The 23,589-nt window shown below is 45.9% G+C and overlaps 1 protein-coding gene across 13 annotated transcripts in view; it reads right to left on the bottom strand.

Moving 5' to 3' along the window:
- The window catches only part of eif2ak4 (eukaryotic translation initiation factor 2 alpha kinase 4), a 189,496-nt gene that overhangs the window by 115,779 nt on the left and 50,128 nt on the right, over nt 1–23,589 (bottom strand). For 12 of the 13 annotated variants that reach the window (XR_011593046.1, XR_011593048.1, XR_011593047.1 and 9 more), the window contains exons 13-15: nt 16,055–16,127; nt 13,863–13,904; nt 2,400–2,504 (exon numbers count right to left, since the gene is read on the bottom strand). Coding sequence is in view for 7 of the 13 variants with exons in the window: in XM_070878735.1 (XP_070734836.1) it covers nt 2,400–2,504; nt 13,863–13,904; nt 16,055–16,127 (220 nt within the window). In the remaining 6 variants the exon portion in view is untranslated. The remainder of the gene's footprint in view (nt 1–2,399; nt 2,505–13,862; nt 13,905–16,054; nt 16,128–23,589) is intronic. The other variant, XM_070878737.1, reaches the window with a different exon arrangement.

Below are 23,589 nucleotides of genomic sequence, written 5' to 3'. Positions count from 1 at the left end.
GTTTCAGGATACGGAAAACTGGGCACGTAAATGGAAGTCAGCAGGTTACAATCTGACTACCTTTGAAGGGGGATACCAACCGTGCTACAATAATTCCAAACGGCCCCCATTTTTTGTTATCACTAATACAACGGGAATAGGAAGACCGGGGGAATCGGTCTGTCTGATTAGAAACATCAAAGGAGGCCAAAATATGGGGTATAGTAACTGCTCCCGGAATTATAACATAATCAAGCCACGGAACCGTCCAAACTGGGCTGATGTGGGAATTCTTAACGTAACGGGGATTCTGAATAAAACAGATGGAAAAGCCTGGACAGGTCCCGGAGTGTTGCTGACAAAGAAACAGCTAACATTCATTGCCTATAATGGCATCTATTGGGTGTGTGGCCACAAGGCCTACCCTTGGCTGCCCCAGAATTGGACGGGATCCTGCTATTTAGCCTATATTGTGCCATATATGTATCATATAAAGTTACTGTCGGAACATTTACACCGTCCTAAGAGAGCTATCACAGAAACAGAGAGGTTCTTTGCCATTCTGATCCCCAGGTATGGGACCGCCAGACTGGCAAGGGAATCCATTAACATGGCATCCGTTGTGGAACGGGTAGCCAATGATACCTCAGAGGCCCTAGTTAAAATCAATGCAGAAATGGTAGCAATCCGCACAGTAGCCCTACAGAATAGACTGGCTCTTGATTACATCTGGCTGAAAAGGGAGGTACTTGCACCCTACTCGGAACTGAGTGTTGCACATATATCCCAGATAGCTCCGAAGAAATTACCCACTTAGCGGAGCATATCCAAAAGGAGGTAGAAAAACTTAAGCAACCCCCATCATCCACTTTGTGGAGTGAAGCCACTGAATGGCTAGGTTCAATAGGAACTTCATTGGTGGAAGGTTTAATTCTATTTGTTGTAATTGTTTTACTTTTATATTGTTTGTTTATGTTGATTAAATGTTGTTGCAACCAGGTGGCTGTAGCTGCTGTCCCGCATGTGAGACACCTTGCAGGTCCCAGCAGACCGTCTGTACGTGGCACAGGGGTATGTTATGCTTAAGGGAAGGTTGTTTACTGGTTGAACTAAGATATTGATTTGGATTAAATTGGAATAAGGTTAATTAACCTACTAAAACCAGACTTCCATTGTGGCCACGATGGAACTCGGGGTGGTGTAAATTTGTGTGGAAGCTATTAGTCCGGACATGTGGCGAAACACATCAACAAATTTTAGAAGGAAACTATATTAACATGTATGAAGTTATTTTGTAGAATGTTTAACCAGTGATACCTGATGTTTTATGATTCAGATTGTGAAAGAATCAAAGGGGGGATTGATAGAGAATTCAAACAAGCTGCATTTAGACAGGCTGTGAAAATTCACAGACAACAAGTCAGAGATGCTACGTGAGTGGTAGCATGTTGCATTAAGTCATCAATCAACTTGACATTTTAGGACCCTTGGGTAACGTGCCAATTAAAAGGTTAAAAGACGATTAATTGAGCCAATAAGGTCAAAGAAGGCGAGTTCTTTTCTGTAAATTGATCCAGGTATAAGTACAGCCATTTTGACCATGTGGTCTCAGAAGGACAAAGACCTGGCTTAAAGCCAGAAGCTTGTTGCTCTCTGCCAGAAATAAAGTTACATTAAAACTACAATCGGAGTTCGTATTTCATTGGAAATTAAGAGATCTAACAAGTTATAATCAGGGATGCACAAGAGGGCAGAATTTGAGGAGCGCAAACATCTTGGAGAGGAGGGGGGGGGGGGGGGCGTTGAGGCTGAAGGAGATTACAGAGATAGGGAGAGGCGAGGTCATGGAGAGATTTGAAAACAAGGATGAGAATTTTGAAATCGAGGGGTTGCTTAACCGGAAGCCAATGTAGGTCAGCGAGCACAGGGGTGATGGGTGAACACACACACACACACACACATAGTGCGTGTGTGAGAGGGAGGGAGAGCTCGGTGGAGAGAGAGATCATGAAGCACCTTATCACATCCTCAGGATATCCCAAATTGCTTTACATCTAATAAATTAGATCTGATTATCTGATTTGCAGTCACTTATATCGGTACGGTAAATGCTGTTGTTGATTTTCACACAGCATGTTCCCAGTTAATCCGAATTGTGCAATGTCACAAACACATCCTGTTGGTGTCAAGCAGGATTCATGGTGAGGGAAGGGAGACTTATTTCAATGTTTCTTTTATAAAGTGGTAGGTGGCAAGGTGCACTGTAACAAAGGGCAGTCTTCAGTACTGAATCATGTGACTTGAGCTAAACTGTTATTCAGATTGCATACAGCAGGTTACCGGAATATGCATAGTTCATAGTCTCAGGTACAGTGTTACTGGAATGTACAAATAGTGACAGCCTGGGTAGAATCTGTTACCTGAATATACAGGTAGTGAACAGTCTGGAGTGCTGGTACAATCTCTGCCTTCTCCATTTTCTCGCCCTCATTCCCAGGATCCTTTTCATTTGCAGCTTCTCTGCTCTGCAGATTAACAAGCGATCACAAAACATACAATATATTACCAAATTACAATTTGAAGTAATCTGAGACGTTAGCAAAACCAGAAGCTGCTATTAGAATGAGGAAAAAGGCACGTTCTTGCTAAGAAGCAGGCAATAGACAAATAAATATTAGAATAATTGTGTTGCCTATTTTGTCACCTGCCAAAGGTGCTGGCTTGTGCAGCTGTACAGTGCCATAGGTGCCATGTCACCCTCCATACATTACCAAAGAGACCGTGTTTCATGTTTGAGCCTGGACAGGCAAGCTCTAGTAGGTGATTCCATTCTGGGAATATTACAGCAGGGCTTGATCTGGTGCTCAGCCTATATTCACAGACATGGACTTTCGCCAAGAGCTACTGGACCAGAAACAGCTGCACGACTGATTTTTCCCTGTAGCTTGAGATCACTTGAGCATTAAATATGGGACATCCGGGTCTGTATGGCTCAGTTACACACTGTCTTTACTAACTAAACCAATGCGAGAGGGGTAACTTTGTAAAATAAATTCTAATCAGAGTGCGTTTTTACTGAGAGGCCTAGAGAAAGTACTTCTAGATCCAGAGCATTGCCACAGATGCATAGAGTAGGAAAAAAGACAACGTAATTTAAATAATGGTGACTAGGCTAGAATTTCAAAAGTCTGTCAGTTGTGGGATGATGGGTAGGCCATAGTTCCAGAGTTATGGAATATTTGAAGTGAATAACTTGGGAGTTGGGGGTCGACTGACTTCGCTGAAAGGGGACAGGATTCACACAACAAATGAGGTGCCAACAATACAGCACTATGGAACCATGCCAAGTCCTCCTGAAATTCAGTATCGGACTGGTCAGATGTTCAATCTGTATGGATGAGAGTGCTGCCACTGAGCCAAGGTTAACACCTTAATCATTGTCCTTGGTTGATAACCATTGTTCTTGGATTCAGAATCACAGACCAGTCCAACGAGAGCGCTCATTCCCTATGACCCAGAAAGGGCCTTTACCTCTGCTTTCCTCCAATTCTGTCCTCTTACGCATCCCAGAATTTTGTCGTCCCACCATTGCTGGCCGTGTTTTCAGTTATCCCGGTTGTAAGCTCTAGAATTCTCTCCCTAAACTTCTCCATCAGTCCTCCTTCAAGTCGCTCCTTAAATCTACCTCTTTGGACAAGCTTTTGGTCATCTGTCCTAATGTCTCCTTCTTTGGCTCGATGTCAATTTGTGTCTGAATCCGTTCCTATGAAGCGCCTTGTGATGCTAAATGTAAATTGTTGTTTACCTGCTCACCGTAGTGAGCCCAAGCATCGAACAGCGAACCCTTCCCTTAGCCCGGCAAGACAAATTTCTCCCAAGGTTCCCCCCTACAAAAGTCCTCAACTCGGATCTCTCTCTAGTTTCTCTCCCCTCATGTCCTCGCCAAGCTCATCCTGCCACGAGACCCACTTCCTGCTCCCATGACCCTATTCCCACTAAACTGCTGACCACCCAACTTCCCTTCCTAGCCAGCGATTTCCTCTTCTCAGGTACTGTCCCCTCACCTCCCTTTCAAATCTCATCAACCCTCTCCTCAAAAAATCCACCTTCGCCCCTCTGTCCTTGCAAACTACCACCCGGTTTCCAAACTCCCTTTCCTCTCCAAAGTCCTTGAACGTGTTGTCGCCTCCCAAAACAATGCCCATCTTTCCTGCAACTCCATGTTTGAATCCTTCAATTAGGTTTCCATGCCACCACAGCACTGAAATGGCCCTCATCAAAGTCACAAATAACATCCTCTGTGACTGTGGTAAACTACTCCCGGCTTGACCTGTCTGCAGCCTTTGACACGGTTGCCCAGACCATTGTCCTCTGTTGTCCAGCTGGCTGGGACTGCCTTCACCTGGTTCCATTCTTATTTATCCAGTTGTAGACAGAGAATCACCTGCAACAGCTTCTCTTGCCTCTCCTGCAGTTATCTCTGCAATCCCCAAAGGAGTAATCCTGTGGACTCCTCCTATTTCTTACCTCCACGCTGCCCCTCGGCGGTATCATCGAAAACACAGCGTCAGTTTCCACACGTACGCTGGCGACACCCGCTCCACCTCACCACCACCACCTTTCTCGACCTCTCCACTGCCTCAGATTTGTCACATGGCTTGTCCGATATCCAGTATTGGATGAGCAGAAGTTTCTTCCAGCCAAATATTGGGGAAAACCAAAGCCAGTGTCTCTTCGGTCCCCGCCACAAACTCAGTTCCCCCTTCCTGGCCACTGTCTGAGGCTGAACCAAACTGTTTGCAACCTTGGTGTCATATTCGACTGAGCTTAGCTTCTGACCCCACATCCTCGCTATCACCAAGACCGCCTACTTCCACCTTCGCAACATCCACAAATGTAGAAGGTAAAAGAATAAAGATCCTATTGTTTAGAATAAAAACGAATAATCTTAACTTTATCTCCTCATAGTGTAAAAAACATGTCACTGCTTCATACAACAGCACTCAACATCACCTAGAAACACGATCCTTATCCAGCAAGTGTGCTGCTGCCCAACCACAAGCACGACTCTGATGGCTTCAGAATGATTTGTGAGCCAGGCGAAACTGCCTATTAACCCAAATCAGGCATTCCCAGACTACAGAACAGTTTGTCAAATGGACCACAAAGAATCACACCCGCTTCCACATCCCCCACTCTCAAACTCATCCTCCACCTCACAGATCTGTCTCTCTCCCCTCCACCTCCTCTCATACCTGTCCCTCCCCCACACCTCTCACAGACCTGTCTCTCCTTCCCCCCCCCCTCACAGACCTGTCTCTCCTTCCCCCCCCCCCACAGACCTGTCCCTCCCCCACACCTCTCACAGACCTGTCTCTCCTTCCCCCCCCCCCTCACAGACCTGTCTCTCCTTCCCCCCCCTCACAGACCTGAATTTAAGGAGCTAGGAGCTAAATTAAAAAGTAGGACCTCAAAAGTAGTAATCTCGGGATTGCTACCAGTGCCACGTGCTAGTCAGAGTAGGAATCGCAGGATAGCTCAGATGAATACGTGGCTTGAGCAATGGTGCAGCAGGGAGGGATTCAAATTCCTGGGGCATTGGAACCGGTTCTGGGAGAGGTGGGACCAGTACAAACCGGACGGTCTGCACCTGGGTAGAATCGGAACCAATGTCCTCGGGGGAGTGTTTGCTAGTGCTGTTGGAGAGGAGTTAAACTAATATGGCAGGGGGATGGGAACCAATGCAGGGAGATAGAGGGAGACAAAAATGAGGCAAAAGCAAAAGACAGAAAGGAGATGAGGAAAAGTGGAGGGCAGAGAAACCCAAGGCAAAGAACAAAAAGGACCATTGTACAGCAAAATTCTAAAAGGACAGAGGGTGTTAAAAAAACAAGCCTAAAGGCTTTGTGTCTTAATGCAAGGAGTATCTGCAATAAGGTGGATGAATTAACTGTGCAAATAGATGTTAACAAATATGATGTGATTGGGATTACGGAGACGTGGCTTCAGGGTGATCAGGGCTGGGAACTCAACATCCAGGGGTATTCAACATTCAGGAAGGATAGAATAAAAGGAAAAGGAGGTGGGGTAGCATTGCTGGTTAAGGAGGAGATTAAGGCAATAGTTAGGAAGGACATTATAGCTTGGATGATGTGGAATCTATATGGGTAGAGCTACAGAACACCAAAGGGCAAAAAACGTTAGTGGGAGTTGTGTACAGACCTCCAAACAGTAGTAGTGATGTTCGGGAGGGCATCAAACAGGAAATTAGGGGTGCATGCAATAAAGGTGCAGCAGTATTAATGGGTGACTTTAATATGCACATAGATTGGGTTAACCAAACTGGAAGCAATACGGTGGAGGAGGATTTCCTGGAGTGCATAAGGAATGGTTTTTTAGACCAATATGTCGAGGAACCAACTAGGGGGGAGGCCATCTTAGACTGGGTGTTATGTAATGAGAGAGGATTAATTAGCAATCTCGTTGTGCGAGGCCCCTTGGGGAAGAGTGACCATAATATGGTGGAATTCTGCATTAGGATGGAGAATGAAACAGTAAATTCAGAGACCATGGTCCAGAACTTAAAGAAGGCTAACTTTGAAGGTATGAGGCGTGAATTGGCTGGGATGGATTGGCGAATGATACTTAAGGGGTTGACTGTGGATGGGCAATGGCAGACATTTAGAGACCGCATGGATGAAGTACAACAATTGTACATTCCTGTCTGGCATAAAAATAAAAAAGGGAAGGTGGCTCAACCGTGGCTATCAAGGGAAATCAGGGATAGTATTAAAGCCAAGGAAGTGGCATACAAATTGGCCAGAAATAGCAGCGAACCTGGGGACTGGGAGAAATTTAGAACTCAGCAGAGGAGGACAAAGGGTTTGATTAGGGCAGGGAAAATGGAGTACGAGAAGAAGCTTGCAGGGAACATTAAGACGGATTGCAAAACTTTCTATAGATATGTAAAGAGAAAAAGGTTAGTAAAGACAAACGTAGGTCCCCTGCAGTCAGAATCAGGGGAAGTCATAACGGGGAACAAAGAAATGGCGGACCAATTGAACAAATACTTTGGTTCGGTATTCACGAAGGAGGACACAAACAACCTTCCGGTTATAAAAGGGGTCGGGGGGTCTAGTAAGGAGGAGGAATTGAGGGAAATCCTTATTAGCCGGGAAATTGTGTTGGGGAAATTGATGGGATTGAAGGCCGATAAATCCCCAGGGCCTGATGGACTGCATCCCAGAGTACTTAAGGAGGTGGCCTTGGAAATAGTGGATGCATTGACAGTCATTTTCCAACATTCCATTGACTCTGGATCAGTTCCTATGGAGTGGAGGGTAGCCAATGTAACCACACTTTTTAAAAAAGGAGGGAGAGAGAAAACAGGGAATTATAGACCGGTCAGCCTGACATCGGTAGTGGGTAAAATGATGGAATCAATTATTAAGGATGTCATAGCAGTGCATTTGGAAAGAGGTGACATGATAGGTCCAAGTCAGCATGGATTTGTGAAAGGGAAATCATGCTTGACAAACCTTCTGGAATTTTTTGAGGATGTTTCCAGTAGAGTGGACAAGGGAGAACCAGTTGATGTGGTATATTTGGACTTTCAGAAGGCGTTCGACAAGGTCCCACACAAGAGATTGATGTGCAAAGTTAGAGCACATGGGATTGGGGGTAGTGTGCTGACATGGATTGAGAACTGGTTGTCAGACAGGAAGCAAAGAGTAGGAGTAAATGGGTACTTTTCAGAATGGCAGGCAGTGACTAGTGCGGTACCGCAAGGTTCTGTGCTGGGGCCCCAGCTGTTTACACTGTACATTAATGATTTAGATGAGGGGATTAAATGTAGTATCTCCAAATTTGCGGATGACACTAAGTTGGGTGGCAGTGTGAGCTGCGAGGAGGATGCTGTGAGGCTGCAGAACGACTTGGATAGGTTAGATGAGTGGGCAAATGCATGGCAGATGAAGTATAATGTGGATAAATGTGAGGTTATCCACTTTGGTGGTAAAAACAGAGAGACAGACTATTATCTGAATGGTGACAGATTCGGAAAAGGGGAGGTGCAAAGAGACCTGGGTGTCGTGGTACATCAGTCATTGAAGGTTGGCATGCAGGTGCAGCAGGCGGTTAAGAAAGCAAATGGCATGTTGGCCTTCATAGCAAGGGGATTTGAGTACAGGGGCAGGGAGGTGTTGCTACAGTTGTACAGGGCATTGGTGAGGCCACACCTGGAGTATTGTGTACAGTTTTGGTCTCCTAACTTGAGGAAGGACATTCTTGCTATTGAGGGAGTGCAGCGAAGGTTCACCAGACTGATTCCCGGGATGGCGGGACTGACCTATCAAGAAAGACTGGATCAACTGGGCTTGTATTCACTGGAGTTCAGAAGAATGAGAGGGGACCTCATAGAAACATTTAAAATTCTGACGGGGTTAGACAGGTTAGATGCAGGAAGAATGTTCCCAATGTTGGGGAAGTCCAGAACCAGAGGTCACAGTCTAAGGATAAGGGGTAAGCCATTTAGGACCGAGATGCGGAGGAACTTCTTCACCCAGAGAGTGGTGAACCTGTGGAATTCTCTACCACAGAAAGTTGTTGAGGCCAATTCACTAAATATATTCAAAAAGGAGTTAGATGAGGTCCTTACTACTCGGGGGATCAAGGGGAATGGCGAGAAAGCAGGAATGGGGTACTGAAGTTGAATGTTCAGCCATGAACTCATTGAATGGCGGTGCAGGCTAGAAGGGCCGAATGGCCTACTCCTGCACCTATTTTCTATGTTACTATGTTTCTCTCCTTCCCTCCCCTCACAGACCTGTCTCTCCTTCCCCCCCCCGCCCCCACAGACCTGTCTCTCCTCCCCCCCCCCCTCACAGACCTGTCTCTCCTCCCCCCCCTCACAGTCCTGTCTCTCCTCCTCCCCCCCCCTCACAGACCTGTCTCTCCTTCCCCCCCCCGCCACCCCACCCCTCAGAACTGTGCTAATCCCCACAACCTTCTTACGTAGCTCAACCACCCTGCCCTGCCCCCACATCCAAGTAATTAGTTCTATCATTTCTCCTCCACCACCTCGCTGCTCTTCTGTCCACTAGCCAATCACCTTCCCAATTTCCCTTATCGAATCATAGAATGATACAGCACAGAAGGAAGTCATTCAGCCCATCATGCCTGTGCTGATGGAGTTATCCAATTAGTCCCACTCCCTGCTCTTTCCTCATAGCCCTGTAACTTTTTCCACTTCAAGTATTTATCCAAGTCCCGTTTGAAAGTTATTACTGAATCTGCTTCCTATTGCCCCGATTATCATCCCCATCCCTTCCCTTCTGAACTGCACATCCTCCCCTGCCCCTTAAGTTGCTGTTACTTTCAGTCCCACTTAACCCTCCATGATAACCTTGTTAACCCCCCACTTGCTCTGCAAGGTCAGGCAGTGAGACTCTAAGTCAGAGTCACCCTCTCAGAAATACACATGGCATGGGCCCTGTTGTGATGCTCACTCACTGGGCTGGTGTCTCAACACAGAAACAGGCCATTGGGCCCAACCCCTCCGTGCCAGTAGTTACCCTCTACATGAGCAAGTAACCTGAATCCCATTCACTAACATCCTTTCAACCCCATTTCATTCATCCACCTATTCAATCGAATCTTGAATGTTGGCATAGTTTCTGCCTCAACTACTAACCCTGGAAATTAACCCACATCCTCACAACTCTGTGTGTGAAGACATCGCTCTTGCTCAAGGTGCTATCCATTGTTGTTCTCGGCTCTCCACACTGCTCATTTCTCCCACCTCAGCACTCTATCCAATCTCCCTTCCCTATCCAACTATGCTTGCCATCCAGAGAGAGGCTTGAGGTCTGTTCAACATCTCTCTCTCTCAATCTAATGTCCATTGCCCTTTTCTAAGTGGTCATGCCCTGTGCCCTCTCCCTCACGTTATCTGCTCCTACTCATCAGGCATTGGCGCTCCCCTCTATTCCACCTCCCTATCTCCCCTCTTCTGCTCATGTCTTCCGCTTAACCTGCCCTTCATTCCTTGAATTGCCTGTAGCTCTCCCAATCCTGCCCCCAGCCCACCAATGCACAGCTCCATCACCCCCGAGTTCAGACAATGCACAGCTCCATCACCCCCGAGTTCAGACAATGCACAGCTCCATCATCCCCCGAGTTCAGACAATGCACAACTCCATCACCCCCGAGTTCAGACAATGCACAACTCCATCACCCCCGAGTTCAGATAATGCACGGCATTAACACCCCAGAGTTCAGATGATGCACAGCTCCATCACCCCTGAGTTCAGATAATGCACAGCACTAACACTCCCAAGTTCAGACAACGCACAGCTCCATCACTCCCGAGTTCAGACAATGCACAGCTCCATCACTCCCGAGTTCAGACAACGCACAGCTCCATCACCCCCCGAGTTCAGACAATGCACAGCTCCATCACCCCCGAGTTCAGACAATGCACAGCTCCATCATCCCCCGAGTTCAGACAATGCACAACTCCATCACCCCCGAGTTCAGACAATGCACAACTCCATCACCCCCGAGTTCAGATAATGCACGGCATTAACACCCCAGAGTTCAGATGATGCACAGCTCCATCACCCCTGAGTTCAGATAATGCACAGCACTAACACTCCCAAGTTCAGACAACGCACAGCTCCATCACTCCCGAGTTCAGACAATGCACAGCTCCATCACTCCCGAGTTCAGACAACGCACAGCTCCATCACTCCCGAGTTCAGACAATGCATAGCTCCAAGTGCGAATATTGAAGTGGTAACGTGTAGTGCTTACAATTGAGGAGCCAACACTGCGCTAATGCTAACAAACGGCCAGTAAAAGCTTGTATCTAGTCTGCTGACTGGAACAGGGGAGCACGTGCTCCTACGTCTCTTCTTTATGAAGCTATGCTGAAATGTGTTAAATTTTCTCCAACTGTCACTGGTCAGTATGGGCACACTCCTGTGTTGTGAGAATATCCACGGCAGAATTTGTAGCAAGGGGGACAGAACAACATCCTATCATCTTGTGCATGCCAGGGACACTTAGAGACTTAACATGGCAACAACAACTTGCATTTATATCGCACCTTTAATGTGGGAATGTTTCAAGGCACTACGGCACTTCACAGGAACATAATCTAACAAAAATGGACACCAAGTCAAAGGAGGAGATATTAGGATGGGTAACTAAAAACTTGGTTAAAGAGGTAGAGGTTAAGAAGCATCTTAAAAGAGGAGAAAGAAATGAAGAGGTGGCAATGTTTAGGAAGGGAATTCCAGAGCTAGGGTCTAAATGGCTGAAAGCATGGCCTTCAGTGGTAGGAAGTAGGGAACGGGAATGTACAAGGCCAGAGCTGGATGAACACAGAGTTACTGGAGAGCTGGAGGTAGTCACAATGATAGAAAGGGGCAATGCAATGGAGGGATTTGAACACAAGGCAAGAATTTTAAAATCATGGCATTGTGGACTGGGAGCCATGGGGTGGTGGATGAATGGGACTTGGTGCGACTTAGGAAATAGGCATCAGAGTTTTGGATGAGCTCAAGTTTACGAAAGGTGCAAGATGGGAGGCAGACCAGGAGAACATTGAAATAGTCAAGTCTGGAGGTAACAAAAGGCATGAAGGTTTCAGCAGCAGATGGGCTAAGGTAGCGACACAGATGGACGATATTACGGAGCTAGAAGTAGGCGGTTTTGTGATGAAGAGGATATAAGGTCAGAAGCTCAGCTCAGGGTCAAATATGATGCTGAGGTCGCGAACAATCTGCTGCCTGAGTCAGCAGTCAGGGAGGGGCATGGAATCAATCTGCTGGCTGGAACAGGGCAGCATGTTTTCCTACATCTCTTCTTTATGAGAAGGGAGCTATACTATGCTGAAACTGACATTTGAGCAGTCAAGGCTACTTTGTAAGAGTTCAATTTATGGGAGCAGTAACTCTTGCTACTACAGAAGTGACAACGGGTTCTATACCCTCCTCCTAATGTCTGGCTGGTGGCTACATTGATCTCCTGGACTGCTAGTCCCCAGGGTCTTCATGTTCTGACTCTTTCATTGCATTGTAGATGTGGATTCTGGAGTCCTCCAATTGTCTCGTCATCAGATAACAAAGCAGTCCCTGCCCAAATGCAGCAAGACCTGGGCAACATTCAGGCTTGGTTTGATAAGTGGCAAATAACATCTACAGCACACAATTGCCAGGCAATGACCTCCAACAAGAGAGAGTCTAATCACCTGTACTTGACATCAATGGCATTATCATCGTTGAATCTCCCCACCATCAACCTCCTGGGGGTCACCATTGACCAGAAACTTAACTGGGCCAGCCACATAAATACTGTGACTACAAGAGCAGGTCAAAGGCTGAGTGATTCACCTCCTGACTCCCCAAAGCCTTTCCACCACCTACAAAACACAAGTCAGGAGTGTCATGGACTACTCTTCACTTGCCTGGCTGGGCGCAGCTCCAACAACACTCAAAAAGCTTGACACCATCCAGGACAAAGCAGCCGACTTAATCGGCACCCCCATCCACCACCTTAAACATTCACTCCCTCTATCACTGGCGCAATGTAGCTGCAGTGTCTACTATCTACAAGATGCACTGCAGCAACTCGCAAAGGTTTCTTCGACAGTATCTTTTCAAACCCGCGACCTCTACTACCTAGAAGGACAAGGGCAGCAGGAGCATGGAAACACCATCACCTCCAAGTTCCCCACCATCCTGACTTGGAAATATATCACTGTTCCTTCACCGTCTCTGGGTCAAAATCCTGGAACTCCTTACCTAACAACACCGTGGGAGGAGTTGGCCTACATGGTGCTTTGCCGCCCCGCCTTGTACCTCCACCGTGCTCTCCTCTTCTCTCACCCTTATACCTCCACTGTGCTTTCCAGCACCGCCTTATACATGTATCGTGCTCTCCTCTCCCCATTATGAATCCATTATGCTCTTGGGCCGCGTTTTGCTTTTGAATGGCAGCGAGTTGATTTCTGAAGGCCCAGCGCACGTGCGGCAAGGGATGCTGTCTGACTGGAGGGGTAATCAGCTGGCCCGAAACGGTGTCACTCCCTGTCACTATTAACTCCGTAATTTAAAGCATTGCTGAGTATTATACCCAGCAGAAACAAAATCATAACGCACAAATGACAGATAAGAAGAACAAGACTGTTGAAATGGGCAGACATATGGCACATGAAATTGAATGCAGAGAAGCGATGCACTTTGAAAGATGAACAAGGAGAGGCAATAGAGAGGCAACATCAACTAAATGGTACAATTTTAAAGCGGGTGCAGGAACAGAGAGACCTGGGGGTTCACATACACAAATCTTTGCATGTGGCAGGACAAGTTGATAAAGCTGTTTAAAAAAAACATACAGGATCCTAACCTTTATAAATAGAGGCATAGAGTACAAAAGCAAGGAAGTTATGGTAAACAATTTTAAATCACTGATCAGCCCTCAGCAAGAGTATTGTGTTCAATTCTGTGCACCACATTTTAGGAAGGATGCCAAGGCTTCGGATAGGGTGCAGAGGAGATTTATTAGAATAGTACCAATGAAGAGAGACTTCCGTTAGGTGGAGAGATTAGGCAATCTGGGATTGTTCTCCCTAGAGCAAAGATTAATGGGAAATTTAATGGAAGCGTTCAAAGTTATGAGGCACTTTCGTAGAGTAGATAAGGAGAACCAGAATTTCTGAATTTTAACTACTTTCCAATGGGATCTGGCCACTTGGAACACTATTCGCATATCATTCCAGCTTTATGTACGTTACATTTAAATGATATTAAAATGTAGGATTACGCCACTGCAACTACCACCAACACTCAATCCCCACAGCACTCGTTGCATTCACATACCAGCTCAGAAAAGGATGAGAAGAAGTCAGTGGATCGGAAGTCCTAAAGAAGAGAGACAGCATCATTATAACATAGTGCCCTCGTGGGCACAAACAGTATAACCTGACCACAGGGGTAAATAATCCAATGATATAAACACACTTGGTAGCACTAGAGCGGATGCTGTGGTCTGGGACTGCACTCAATATTGGCTGGATCCAGATGGCTACAGACAATGCACCAATGGCAAAAGTCTACTCTTAGGGTACAGACACTGCACCTGGTCCATAACTATCTTCTATATATACCTAATCTCTGATACTCAAAATAAATCTTGCAAGAAAAAGAGAGACCAGTCCAGCGAGTGAGCATTGCTACTCATTTTCTTATTTTTCTCTTCCCTAGTTTTCTACCTCTCCGCCAAAGTCACCATCTCTCACTGGAGCATGTTCCAAGGGGGAATTATTTGTAAGCAAGCCTATGCAGTGAGTATCGGCAAGCTATTCAACTGTGCAGGGCATCATGGCCAAATCAACATCCGCACAGGGTAGCCTAGATAGTAATCACAAATGAAAGCCCAGCTGAGGTTTACTCTCCCTAATCGAAGAAATGGGCCAACTGAGATCAGCTAACTCAGTACAGATTGGCAATCCAAACATAGCCCGTGTGGCTCAGTGCTACACCCTGGTTTCTGTTTTAAACAGCAGTTGCTGCCAAGCCATTAAACATTCTAAACTTCAACAGGAACAGGTAGGATTGTAATTTCATCTCCTATTTAGCTTTGTCAGATGGTTCTTTGGAGAAGAGATTAACTCATCAAAATAAAGCTCACCAAACACATAGATGAAACTCTGTTACACCTCACACACACATTATCAAATACACCGAGCTCAGGTATAACAAGAGTCAAACGCAGACAAGTAAAGGCACTTCTATATTGTGAGGTGGTGTTGGGAGCCAGCTCAAAGCTAATCGTGGGAGATTTCCATAGCATTGTGATAGCAGAGATGCAGTTTTTAAGATGGATCTGAAACTCCTACCACGCATTTACGCTGGCAACTAAATGCACAGATTCCCACTTGCCGTGCATTGGTGGCCTGACGACATCGCCACAATGTCTGCCGTTACTGACGTTACAACACCATTCCTGCATGCAGGTGGTTGGTGGGGGAAGGCGAAGGGGATCAGGGATATGGATCAGGGTGGGTAAATATGATCAGAAATATTTGCTTGTGCTGAGGGTAAATGCCTGAAAGGCCTGTTTTCTCGTTGTAACTTCTAGGTATATTTCTAGGTATATTTCTATCTCGGTATAGTTCTAGGTAAGTTTCTACATATATTTCTAGGTAAGTTTCTATCTAGGTATAGTTCTAGGTATAGTTCTAGGTAAGTTTCTATCTCGGTAAATTTCTAGGTATATTTCTATCTAGGTATATTTCTAGGTATACTTGCACTTGCCTGATTTGAGATTCAGGTGTTGTTCTACACATGACTAAGTTAGAGACCCAAAAAGATAAAAGCACCTCTCAGCTCTCTCTGTTCTGCCCTCACTACAGCTATTCATGTTCGCCTCAGTGAGAATGGCAATTTAGTGTTAAATTACAGGCAGTTTTGACTGGCCACAAGTAACTACTTCATAAAAAATGACAACTGCCAACAGCCGATTCTGCTGCAAGGTTATTTTATGACCCAACCTTGTATTCCAGATCACTGGCGGGATTGCCCATATTTGTTTTACCTAGAAACCCTGTAAACAACAGAAGGTAAAGACTTTCTGCTGCTCAGTCCAGGCAGCATTCAAACTGGTCCCAGAAGCACTGTAACCAATTTCAACGTCGCGTTTCCTTTTCTAGTTTTTAAAGAGTACTGATAACATCACCAGGGATCTCGCTTGGAAAAGGTACTGAGCCTAACAGTGTAAAGAAAGTTGAATATCAATAGACCACGAGTAATTCAAGGAGCTTCAGGGTTCTTGTCATTTTGACTGTCATTTTAATCCAGATTCAGTAACGCTGCTGACCCATATCCATTGATATAGTCATCCACAGTCACCGTTCAAGCAAAATTGCAGCGAATAAAGTAAAATCTGAACAGCATGTCCAGCGGGGACTGGATTGTGCAGTGGCTGGAACCCATAACCTCAGGCAGAGATGCCCAAATTAAGCCAAGCTGACTAGAAGCACAATAACACGGGTAAAATATTGACCCCTCACCACGGGACTGTTGTCGCTGTTCTCGTCGCCATTCTCGAAGATGATGTCGCTATCTGAATCGATGTTGGCCGGTCTGCAGAAACACAGAGCGTGTTTAATATAGAACTCCATGCAATGTTAGCAAACAAACAAAAAGCGCAAAATTAAACCCTAAAAATGATCAAATGCCCAGCTATGATTTTCAAGGGTGCAATCACAGCAGATATCGTTTCTCCAGAGCAGTTTTAGACACTCATGGTCCCGAGACTTTGAACACAGATATTGGTGGATTTACTGTGCTATATTAAGCAGGTTTTTTTTGCCATTGTACATCCTTCTGTAACATTCTCTCTATGAAACAGAGCAAGCCTACAAAGGAAAGGAGAAAAAGGGGAATTCTATCTTCTGCAATGGCCTGATGGGTACATCTATCTGGCAGGTGTAGTATGCAATTGTACAGATGAGGTTTGACAGCGTCAGCTGTGGCTCAGTCGATAACATTTTCGCCTCTGAGTCAGGAGGTTGTGGGTTCAAGTCCCACTCCAGGGACTTGTGCACAAAAAATATCTAGGCTGACACTCCAGTGCAGTGCTGAGGGAGCGCTGCATTGTTGGAGGTGCCGACTTTCAGATGAGACGTTAGAGCTGCCGGGGTTTCGGTTTCTCAAGTGGAAGCAGAAGATCCCGTGGCACTATTTCGAAGAAGAGCAGGGGAGTTATCCCCAGTGTCCTGGCCAATATTTATCCCTCAATCAACATAACAAAATAGATTATCTGGTCTGTTTGTGGGAGATTGGTTGCCGCGTTTCCCACATTACAACAGTGACTACACTCCAAAATGTACTTAATTGGCTGTAAAGCTCTTTGAGACATCCAGTGGTTGTGAAAGGCGCTATATAAATCCAAGTCTCTTTCTTGCTTTCGGCCGGAGGGTCACTGAAGTGCTGTAGGCTCAGCGGCCCTTGTCTGGGCTGGTGGAAATTGGGGTAGAAAATCAACCAACTTGGTGACTGGTTGGAAACTGGCCCAGACTTATGTTAGTTGAGAACAAGCTCAGGCTTGGCTGTGATGTCCTCTGCAGCTGAACATTACATTGTAGACAGTGATTCAAGATCATCTCTCGTCTTCAGGTAAAGTGAGGTTAAAGGGCATGGGGTTAATTGGATCAGGGAATACATTTTAATGTCATTTAATCTGTCCATATTTTCATATTTCCATTATATATAAATTCCTATTTTCAAATTTTAATGGAAACTCTCGATGCAAGTCCCTCCACTGGCGGGAGGGTGTAATTACAGCGTGACACATTTACATAGACAGTTTGCATTATAATGAGCGGTGTCATGGACAAACAAAAACTCGAGACACAAAACTATTGGGGCACTTTGAATCCAATGAGCATAATCAGGCGAAGAGCAAAACTTCTGTTTATACTATTTGGAATTTTGTTAGTTAGAACTAGATTCCCAATACCTCGATTTCTTTAAGGGTCAGGTTTTTTTCCTTGAAAAAAGCATAAATCATGAATATTAAATAGGATCTATTTAAATCATTTAAATAGGATTAATTGCCTTCAATGGAAAATAAAAATCGGCAGAGTATATAACGGGTGTCCAATCTGATCGTGACAGTATCCTGCCAAGCGGGTTAGGTTACAATTACCTCACAAATGTGGGAAATCTAAAATACCCCAGATTATGGAATTATGCAGTGGGTGAGTCAACACTGATCAATATTTCGGATGTGACCAGATCTGATAAAGGATCTCAGTTGGAATATTAATCTCCATCACTGGCTGCGCAGCAATGCCTTTTCAGCACTGTGGGCTGGAAATTCGGCCTTGTGCCACTCCTCATAGCGCCGCGGAGGGGCAGCAATGGCGGCTGAAAGCACTTGCGCCTGGGCGACCAGCTTCCAGTGCCCCGCCGGGACATACGGTGCCAGTTTCGAGGGGGCACGAAGCATTACCGCCCGGGAGAGGCGAGCCGGTGTGCAACGCCCAATTGCGACACCAGCTCGATTTTTGGATTGCGCCCGATCCATAGTGCCCCCTGGTGGGAACGCCTGTGAGAGCGGGCAGTCCAAGCTGTAGTGGCTGCAGTCAGGCAAGTGTGATTGGTTTATTTGCGATTTAAGTTGTGGTGGTGTGAGCTATGTATTGGGAATATTTTAGTCTTTTTTTCCCCCAGGCATCTGTTATGGCGCTCCAAGGACGGCTCTTTAAAGCACATGGTATTGGGGGTAATGTATTGACGTGGATAGAGAACTGGTTGGCAGACAGGAAGCATAGAGTAGGAATAAACGGGTTCTTTTCAGAATGGCAGGCAGTGACTAGTGGGGTACCACAAGGTTCAGTGCTGGGACCCCAGCTATTTACAATATATATTAATGAGTTAGACAAAGGAATTGAATGTACTATCTCCAAGTTTGCAGATGACACTAAGCTGGGTGGAGTGTGAGCTGTGAGGAGGATGCTAAGAGGCTGCAGGGTGACCTGGACCGGTTAGGTGAGTGGGCAAATGCATGGCAGATGCAGTATAATGTAGATAAGTGTGAGGTTATCCACTTTGGTGGCAAAAACAGGAAGGCAGATTATTATCTGAATGGTGACAGATTAGTAAAAGGTTAGGTGCAACGAGACCTGGATGTCATGGTACATCAGTCACTGAAGGTACTCATGCAGATACAGCAGGCAGTTAAGAAAGCAAATGGCATGTTGGCCTTCATAGTGAGAGGATTTGAGTATAAGAGCAAGGAGGTCTTGCTGCAGTTGTATAGGGCCTTGGTGAGACCACACCTTGAGTATTGTGTGCAGTTTTGGTCTCCTAATCTGAGGAAGGACATTCTTGCTATTGAGGGAGTACAGCGAAGGTTCACCGGACTGACATATGAAGACTAGATCGACTAGGCTTATATTCACTGGAATTTAGAAGAATGAGAGGGGATCTCATAGAAGCATATAAAATTCTGACGGGATTGGACAGGTTAGATGCAGGAAGAATGTTCCCGATGTTGGGGAAGTCCAGAACCAGGGGTCACAGTCTAGGAATAAGGGGTAAGCCATATAGGACTGAAATGAGGAGAAACTTTTTCACCCAGAGAATTGTGAACCTGTGGAATTCTCTACCACAGAAAGTTGTTGGGGCCAGTTCGTTGGATATATTCAAAAGGGAGTTACAGCTAAAGGGATCAGGGGGTATGGAGAGAAGGCAGGAGTGGGGTACTGAAGTTGCATATCAGCCATGATCATATTAAATGGCGGTGCAGGCTCCAAGGGCCGAATGGCCTGCTCCTGCACTTATTTTCTATGTTTCTATAGCTCGGGATTTTCCCTTGCTCAGCCGGCCGAGAAGAAGCGTGCAATGCCTCCCTTAGCGTCCCGCTCCAAACTCTGGGCCCAGCTGATGGATATTACAGTGGCAGACACAAACCATTTGCCGGCACAAAATTTACCGCTCCGCCCAGGACGCCGCCCCAACTGAGGCATGACCAAATTTCCAGCCCTGTATGTTTAAAGGTTTTGAGGCTGCAGAGCCTAGGACACAGAGTGGCACCTCCACACAAGTGGGATGTGCAGTCTTGGCTGGACTGTATCAAGCGGGCACAGAACTTTAATGTATGCTTTGTGTTTATACCATCTGAATTTCTGCTGGTCGGGTCTCATTTTGCTGCTTTCCAATTACATGGAAACATAGAAATTTACAGCGCAGAAGGAGGCCATTTCGGCCCATTGTGTCCGCGCCGGCCGATAAAGAGCCACACGGCCCTCGGTCAGCAGCCCTGAAGGTTACATATAAACCTATGAACAATGAACAATGGCGGAAAGGTAAAGAGCATCCGGCCCAACCAGTCCGCTCCACACAACTGCAATACCCCATGTATGGCAACATTTTACGCTCCACCCCACCCGGAGCCATGCGATCTCCTGGGGGAGGCAAAAAAACAGATTAAAAACCCAGGCCAACTGGGGTGAAAAAAAATCATGGAAAAATCCCTCTCCAACCCATCCAGGTAATCGAAACTAGTCCAGGAGACCACTCTGGCAGTATTAGATTCCCTGAAGTACTTACCATCGTATCTGCACCAGCCAACAAGAGGTTATCCAGTCTAATCCCACTTACCAGCTCTAGAAACACCAGAAGCAATTTTTTTTTTTTTTTTTAAGTTCTGCTTGTCCAATAAAACAAATAGACAGCACTACAGGAAGAACTTATCGCAGTTACTCCCTACCGCCAATGTGATGTATGCTCTGTATTTATTTTATTCAGCTTACTGCAACGCCAAACAGTGGATGCTCCACCCTCGCCAGAGATGGACTCTGTTGCAGCCATTAACTTAATTGTCCAGTATACACTGGCCACTCGCATACTGATTTTATGTGGTATATATTGGCAGAGGGTAATTAATTTATTGCCATTTTAAAATACTGTCTCTCTCTCCAAGATCCCCCCAATGCAACTCTCCACTCCACAGCTTCCACAATGCCTCTCCATAACTATCTGACGAGTTACCACTCATATTTCAGTAAAATGCACTGACTGATGCATGAAACGTTGTCTTTTTGGACTGTGGAAAAACCCCCATAGCGCTTGTCTGTGTGCTATTCTCAGTAAGATTTTAATCTTGTGTAAAAACTGTGCCCGGACACTATATTAATACACAGTACACATTTTAACCAACTAACCTATTACAAACAGCCCCCAAAAATGAGAAGAAAAGAAATGACCTGAATAAAACAGAGGAACAAAACCTTCCAGTGCAGACCTCTAGAATAAGCCAGCAGCTCTGACAAACAGAGACAGTTAAGGGCACTAAAGACACTTACAGCAGGCATTGTTTTGCCCCGGGGAACTTTAAATAACGCACATAGGCATTCGCCGCTGCTCCGCCGACTTTGAGAAAACAGCTACGTTGGTCAGTGCCTATTCTATAAAAACTGTAGCTTAATACTTGCGCCACAGAACACTATCCTGCTTAATTGTTTTGCCATGCATCAAGCAACTGACTGACGTGACACGCAAATACACCAGATTCATACTGACCCTCCTACAGCTTTCGGCAGGACCGGCCACACTAACAGCGAACTGCTGTTAGGGCCTGTGGGAGGTCTGCCAGCAAAACCCTCCTCACTACAGACTGGCAGAAGCAGGACCTACCAGAGAGCTCAGCGCGACCCACCACACTGCCTGGTGTTGAGAGGGGCCACCCACAGAGGAGAAGGGGGAATGAGAGGACAAGCAAGAGCTAGCTTCTCAGATGCCTGAATTGAAATGCTGGTAAAATTACAAAATAGTCAGAAGTTGTGTTTATAATCACCCGTCTCCGCTTCATCTATGAAAAAGCTTATTGTAAATAACAGCTATTTTAACATTTTTTAAACATATATTCTTAAGAATTTCTGCATTTTTCTCATCAGGTGGCATCATTGGGAACCACCAGGAGGAAAAAGGACCCACAATGGTTTTACAGTATTTGCACAGTTCATCATTGGCTAAAAGAGAGAGAGAGAGAGAGAGAGAGAGATGGGAGGAGAGAGACAGGTAGACAATGACAGGACTATGATGAAATGGAATTGAAGGAAAATTTGATGAAATAAAAGCTCCATTGATTTTTGGCCAGTTGAACAGAGAACCTTGTTTCATCGACAGCTGGCCTTCATTTTAATTTTGCTTCTTTTTAGTTTAGTCCCCTCCTCTCCAACTGGCACAGACTCTTGTTGAGGTACGGTTCCAAGTGGCATCCTTCATAGGCATCACTGCTGAGTCTGATCCTATCCTCACCCGCTGTCCATAACATGCTCCTTTTCCAAAAGGGCTCTCTGGATAGCAGTCGGGAGTGGATACCCTGGAAAATTATTTTCCCCCCTTCCCAGCCCAGGAGCGCTGTGCCCAATTAAGAATGAACTTGCATTTATATCACATCTTCAGGTCATCCCAAAGCACTTCACAGCCAATGAAGTACTTTTGAAATATACCCATTTTGTAATACAGTACAGGTAATCATGGCAGCCAATTTGCCAACAGCAAACTCCCACAACAGCAAGGAGATAAATGACCAGATAACCAGCTGTGGTGGTGGTGGTGGTGGTGGTGGTGAGGAATAAATGCTGGTCAATCAACAAGAACTCCCATGCTTGTCTTCAAATAGTGCCATGGGATCGTTCACATCCACCCGAAGGGGCAGACTCGGTTTGATATCTCAACGCAAGGGTGGCACCTCCGGCAGTTCAGCACTCCCTCAGTACTGCACTTAAGCTTCAGCCTAGATTATGTGCTCAACCCGAGGGGGGTCTGAATCCACGGCCATCTGATTCAGATGAGAGCGCGACCAATTGAATCAAGGCACCTCAACTATTGCCCTGGCCAAAATCAACTAACTCAGCTCACACTGACAGTAAGCCTGGGAAAATGTGAAGGTCTGTAAAAGCTCAGGACAACACTGGAGAGTGCCACTGGAGTCCTGAGCCTTTACAGACCGTCACATTTTCCCAGGTGTACAGTGAGTGTGAGCTTGGATTGGTTTGTAACAGTAGCCTGAACCCTGCACAAGGAGGGTTTTTGCAATGATTCTCTCCCAGATCAGCATTCACTGTGTACATGGTTTTAATTTTGTGCTCCATGAGCTGAGAGCGCCCTCATCTTGTGACTCACAGGCGAGAATAAATAACTGAGATGCAACTCTCATAGCTTTAAAACTCAAAGAACAATCTGTAGAAAATGATAGGAGTAATAAGCAAGCATCACCCCCACCCCGCGCAAATCCCAATTTGTGTTTTTCATGCAAAATGAGTGCAGCCACAGAACGTGATCCCCAAGAAACAGAAAAAAATCCTCGAAACCAGACAGGTGCCAGGTTCCACCCTGGCTGATCTCAGTCAGGAACACTACAATTGAAGGATAGACCCGTTCATCCATCACCCCTGTGTGCACGCTGACCTACACTGGCTCCCGGTCCAACAACACCTCGATTTTGAAGCTCTCATTTTTGCTTTCAAATCCCTCCGCGGCCTCGCATCTCCCTATCTCTGTAAACTCCACCAGCCCTACAACTTCCTGAGAACTCTGCATTCCTCCAATTCTGGCCCCTTGTACATCCCCGAGTTTCTTCGCCCCTCCATTGGTGGCTGTGCCTTCAGTTGCCTGGTCCCTACGCTCTGGAATTCCCTCCCTAAACCTCGTCGCCTCTCTATCTCTCCTCCTTTAAAATGCTCCTTAAAACCTATCTCTTTAACCAAGCTTTTGGTCACTTGCCCCAATATCTCCTATTTAGCTCAGTGTCAAATTTTGTCTGATAATGCTCTAGTGAAGCACCTTGGAGACATTTTACAAGGTTAAAGGTGCTACATAAATGCAAGTTGTTGTTGTAGCATCATGATGAGTTGCTGAGCATTGCAGACAACTGAGTGACCAAAAGAAACAGTTGAGCTGATTGGCCTTTTCCTTAATCCCCTTTAAATAAAATTAGCCAGCTCACTGCTCCTGATCGATATTCAGTGACTCCAGTCGGAAAGTGTGCACATGGACTGCGGATGGAGACAGGATTGGGCTCACCTATGAT

The sequence above is a fragment of the Pristiophorus japonicus genome, chromosome 4, assembly GCF_044704955.1.
Source record: "Pristiophorus japonicus isolate sPriJap1 chromosome 4, sPriJap1.hap1, whole genome shotgun sequence".
NCBI lineage: Eukaryota > Metazoa > Chordata > Chondrichthyes > Pristiophoridae > Pristiophorus > Pristiophorus japonicus.
Note: the sequence above shows the minus strand (reverse complement) of the source record. Positions and strands in the feature narration are given on the sequence as shown.